This window comes from Pituophis catenifer, unplaced genomic scaffold (genome assembly GCF_029215685.1).
Source record: "Pituophis catenifer annectens isolate HBS135680 unplaced genomic scaffold, rPitCat1.0.hap2 SCAF_7, whole genome shotgun sequence".
Taxonomy (NCBI): Eukaryota; Metazoa; Chordata; class Lepidosauria; order Squamata; family Colubridae; genus Pituophis; species Pituophis catenifer.
In genome coordinates this window covers 8,152,628-8,158,131 of record NW_027256887.1, presented here as the reverse complement: position 1 = coordinate 8,158,131, position 5,504 = coordinate 8,152,628, and the positions used below count along the sequence as shown (strand labels likewise).

At 45.1% G+C, this 5,504-nt stretch overlaps 1 protein-coding gene across 1 annotated transcript in view; it reads left to right on the top strand.

Annotated features, from left to right (window-relative positions):
- The first annotated feature begins 1,732 nt into the window (after positions 1-1,732).
- ANO2 (anoctamin 2) overlaps positions 1,733-5,504 on the top strand; it is a 184,157-nt gene continuing 180,385 nt past the window's right edge. Inside the window, exon 1 of the mRNA XM_070946746.1 lies at positions 1,733-1,751. Coding sequence (XP_070802847.1) covers positions 1,733-1,751 — 19 coding nt within the window. The remainder of the gene's footprint in view (positions 1,752-5,504) is intronic.

Here is a 5,504-nt window from a genome sequence, read left to right as displayed (position 1 = left end):
ATCAATAAAATCAATAAAATATAAAATAGAATAAAATAAAAATAGTCAAATAGAGTAAAATAAAGTAAAATTAAGAAAATTAAATAAAATTAAAATAAATCGATAAAATTAAAAAATAAAATAAAATCAGGTAATAAAATTTATTTATGTATTTATTTTATTTTATTTCTATACCGCCCTTCTCCTGCGGGACTCAGGGCGGTGTACAGCCAAGATAAAACATAGCATATAAAATTTAAAAAACATTTTAAAAAACAAATAATTTTGGCCCAAGTTTAAAACAACCCAATTAAAACCGAATTCAATTAAAAACTGAGAGGATGGGATCAAGCCAGGCCGGCTAGATGGAATAAGTGTGTTTTCAGGGCCCGACGAAAAGTCTGGAGGTCTGATATCGTGCGTATCTCAGGGGGCAGGTCATTCCAGAGAGCAGGCGCTGCCACAGAGAAGGCTCTCCCCCTGGGGGTCGCCAGCTGGCACTGTCTGGCCGACAGCACCCTGAGGAGGCCCTCTCTGTGCGAGCGAACTGGTCGGTGGGAGGCTATTGGCGGCAGAAAATAATAACAAAATAAAATTAAAATAAAATAATAAAATTGCTGTGCAAAGTCTTCTTGGCCACAATTACCTCCTCCATTTGAGCAGGAGTTATTTGTCCAAAAATATTCTCAGATTGCATACAACCCTTGAATGAGAAGATGAAACCCTTCCATTCCTGCCCCCCCCCCACACACAAACACACTTAATCCCTGGATCTAGCAGCTCCTAAAATCAACAGCCATACAATCTTGGTAGGATTAAGCCAGGATCAGTTTCTCTCCATCTCCAAATCCATGGAGGCCCGCCCGTCCCTTACAAAAACAACAACAACAACAACACAAGTCATGTGTAACATCATGAAAATAAAGGGGTGTACACAGTTTGCAATGAAACATTTTCTGGATTGCCGAAAGGGAACTGAACAAATGACGGTGAGAGTCTGCGAAGGCAAAGAGTAATAGAGTTTCTCTGGAGTGGTGTTGTAGGTCTTTCCCGCGTGCCCGGTGACCTTGGCATTGCTTTCGGGTTCAAGGCTCGACAAGAGCTGATAGCTGCGCTTTGATTAGAGACCGTTGATTACAAGATAATCCCGTGAATATTTCATGCTGAAGCGAGAGCATTGCAAAGCAGGATGGTAACTCGAGAAAACCCTAAGCCGTTGTCTTATAAAAAAAAGCCATCTCTCTCTTTTTTTTCTCTCTCTCTCTCCTGCTAAATAGCAGTGTCCAGTGTTGGGACTAAACAGTGGCTGTCATTGCCCAGATAAGACGATGGGATTTGTCATCTAATCCTCGCTGGCAGAAGCGGCTGCTCGCTTTGGAGACGTGGGGGCAGGCAAGGGGGGGAAGAGAACAGAGTTCTGGTGTCCTGGATTTTTTCTTTTCACCATCTTCATCTCCTCCTCCTCCAGCAAGTGGTCTCCAAACAGCAGCTGGTACCCTGGCTGGATACGCCTCAGGTCACCACAGGGCTATTCGGATGCTGCGTCGGGTGGCCATAATTGAAAACAGGAGATCTGGCCACAAGGAGTTTTGGAGGTCCCCTTCCTTCGCCAGGTGGAAACCATGGCACTTGCTGGGACTGTTGCCCGCTCATGACCAGGGAGTGGGGGACCCAGAGACCAAATTCATGTAGGCAGCCCAGCTGTGTCCTCTCAACCTGGGAACAATTTGTCACTTCAGTTCCTCGCTGAGCTATGGAAGCTGAAGGCTACGGTAAGATTATCCTCGGCTTTGCAGCTGATTGCTGGTCGGTGGTAGTGGGGGTTTTCGGCATCTTTGCCTACCACGCTGGGTTTTCGCTCTCTTAGCTCTGTCAAAGGTCTCCCTCTTTTGCTTCTGAAGTTTCTTAGACGTTGACGGGCACCTTAATTGGTTTGGGAATGCAAGCTAATCCACCCAATTGGGTGGCTTAGTGGGTGGTGCCAATTAACCTTTCCCGATTGATTTCCTCAGATTGTTAACTCCAGCAGCAACATGCTTATAGATTGCCCTTCTTTGCAGAGTCGGGATACTAAATGGCATTCCCCACCCTGCCTCGGTGGGCCCCTCTATCTACTTCTACAGAGTTGATAGGACAGACCAGCGAGATGCCGAAACAACAGAAGTTGCAAAGCAAAAAAAATAAAATAAAAATAAAAAGTGCAAAGACAGATCGGTCGATCAAACTTTCTTTTTTTATTATCGCTAAAAAAACCCAAACACCTGTCAGTGGGCAGACGGTACAGAATAAGGCCTTCAGGCTTAATCCCAGCTGGAGTTGGCGATCCTGGAAGCAGTTTTAAAATGAAGAAAAGCTCCCCCACCCCTCCTGTTTCCATAGTGCTTGGTCTCTTTTGTATTTAACGCTGGTGGTATTAGTTTAGAAAGCGGAGGTGTTGATCTGGCACGCAAGAATGAGAATCTATGAAGTTGCTGCAACTCTTGATGATCAAAGAGGCCTTTTCCAGCCCTGCTCGCAATTAATCTAGGTTTAAATTATGCGCTGACGTTATTATGGAAGTGTGTGTATTTGGGCCATCTTCCCGTAGCTGAAAGGGCATTATCGTAATTGTTAAAAGAAAAAGAAAATAGAAAAAACAGCCATCTGGAAAAGAAAAGGGGGGAAAAGTGAACAATTAAGCAGAACAGCAAATAAGAAAACTTAGAATCAAGCCAACAAGAACCAAAAAACAGATGGGAACAATGCACTGCCTTCCCTGATACCATCAATTGGAATATTTATTTATTTATTTATTTATTTATTTATTTATTTATTTATTTATTTATTTATTTATTTATTTATTGGTTCAATTTATATGCCGCTCTTCTCCGGAGATTCATGGTGGCTTACAATGCATTAAGCAATAGCCTTCATACTTTTGTATATACCTGCTTAGTAGGGCTTTTGCCCCCCCCCCCAGCGGTGTTCTATTTTATACAAAGTCAGCTTATTGCCCCCACAATCCGGGTCCTCATTTTACCTACCTCGAAAAGATGGAATGCTGAGTCAACCTTGAGCCTGGTGAGAAATTGAACTCACAGTAATTGCAGGCAGCTGGCAGCTAAGTGCTACTTTAACAGCAGTTTAGTCCGCTGTGCGCCACCAAGGCTCCAAGGAATAGAGCTGGAAGGGACCTTGGAGGTCTTCTAGTCCAACCCCCTGCTGAAGCAGGAGACCCTATACCATTTCAGACACCGACCTGTCTGTAGACCCTAAATATACTGGGTAGAACAAGTAAAGTCTAACGAATCTGTTTGTCGACCTGCCTCCATTCTTATTTCTGGCTGCTTACAGGATAAGGCAGAGGATTGGTCTCGGGAGCCAGGATGAGTAAGTATTGCTGAACCAAATGGGAGCAAGCCCTTTGTCCAATTTCCAAATATTGTGTACATGGGTGGAATCTACTTACCTTTCCAACCGGTTCGGAAGGGCATGCACCGCACATGTGCTTGCGCAGAGGGTAAAAAAACGGGTTACTTTCCTGGTTAAAACCAAGAAGTAATGACGACCGGAGCGGGTGGGCGGAGCCTCGCACCGCCATCGCTACCAGTTCTCCGGACCACCAGCTGCCATCACTACCGGTTCGGCTGAACCGGGCCGAACCGGGAGCATTTCACCCCTGATTGTGTAGTAATGCTACATTCTGAGGATTGTTGGGATGGAATGTGCACCTGCAGGATCAATGGAAAAAGCTTTTGACAACACAGAGCCTTCCCAGAAAGAAGTCCAGATGAAGAGACTGCATGATCCCAAGCTGGATGGGGAAGGGTGAGAGGAAGAGTTTCAGAGTAGCCTTAAAATTCTTCAGGATGGGTTTCTAACTATAAGTTAGAAGCTTATAGTTTAGTCCAGCAAGATTCTGTCTATTAGGTGTAAGCAAATAAAGGATTGGATTTGATTGGATCTCGCTGTCTCATCTCTGGGCTTCAACCCGATAGTTGTTATTTCCTCTTCCTTTACTTCAAAAATGGCCCTGGAACAGTTACTGAGGTCTGGGTGCAACATTGAGTGTGCAAGGCTGCTACGGTAACACTTCCTGCAATGGTGAGGGGCATGTGGTCTCAACTGATCTGTGTCCCAGATTGGGGATGCATCAGAAGGGATCCTTAGTGCAATATTAATCATGCAAGTGAAGAGAAAATCAGGTAAGAATAAAACCGATGATTGCACATAAGTGGAACACCTACGGGAATTACACCAGTCTATCACAACTTTAATTTTGCAAGTTTAATATTGCAAGGGACACGGTAGCTCCGTGGCTAAGATGCTGAGCTTGTCAATCGAAAGGTCGGCAGTTCAACGGTTTGAATCCCTAGTGCAGCGTAACGGGGTGAGCTCCCATTATTTGTCCCAGCTTCTGCCAACCTAGCAGTTCGAAAGTACGTAAAAAATGCAAATAAAAAAAACAGGGACCACCTTTGGTGGGAAGGTAACAGCATTCCGTGCACCTTTGGCGTTTAGTCATGCCAGCCACATGACCACGGAGACGTCTTCGACAGTCTTCGGCTTTGAAATGGAGATGAGCACCGCCCCCTAGAGTTGGGAACGACTAGCACATAACGTGCGAGGGGAACCTTTACCTTTACCTTTACCTATTGCAAGTTTGCTCCACTGAGGATTTGTATTAATCTTTGTCACTCCTTCAGCATTCAGACTGGGTTGTCCCTAAAGGAAGGGTAAATAACGAGAGCCATCTCCATCCCAATTCTTACATGTTAGAGAAAAAACATGCTGATCTGAGTTTCCTGGAGTCTTTCTGAAGATAAAAAATAGTGAAATATAAAATATGCCTCCCCTGGGTCTGGTTTTCTCTGTGAAAAGTTTGCCTGGTTCAGAGATTGCCCTTCCGTGCGACTGAAGGAAGGACACTTCAGCACTGCTTGGAAAATGGCGTCTGGCAATTGAAAATAACTGTGGACACTGAGCTATGATACCATCAAGTACCATCTCTCTCTCTTTTTTTTTTTTCACAAGGCTAAAGTTTCCAATTAACCATATGAACCCAGCACAGATCTTCTTTACTCATTAAACTGATGATCTTGTAGGAGAAGAAGGAGGGGGGGCAGTGTGCTCCTATGTTACAGAGAAGCTCGGACACAGTATGTCATCGCTCGGTTTTTACATAGCTGTTCCGTGAACGTTTTTCTGTTGATGTTGCCTTGATATCCTCATGCAAAGCACCGTGGAGGTTAAAGCTGCGGCAGAAGTTCAGGAGGAAAATGCTGGATTGTGTAGTTGTTGTTCAGGTCACTGCACACCAGGGCCTCAATCCTCTAGTGCCGTGATGGTGAACCTATGACACACGTGCCACAGGTGGCATGTGGAGCCATATCGGTGGGCACATGAGCATTGCCCTAATTCAGTTCTGGCCTCTGGAGGGCCTCCGGGGAGTGGGGAAGACCATTTTCGCCCTCCCCAGGCTCCTAGAAAGGCCCTGGAGCCTGGGGAGAGCAAAAAACGGGCCTTCCTGGTCCCACCGGAAGTTG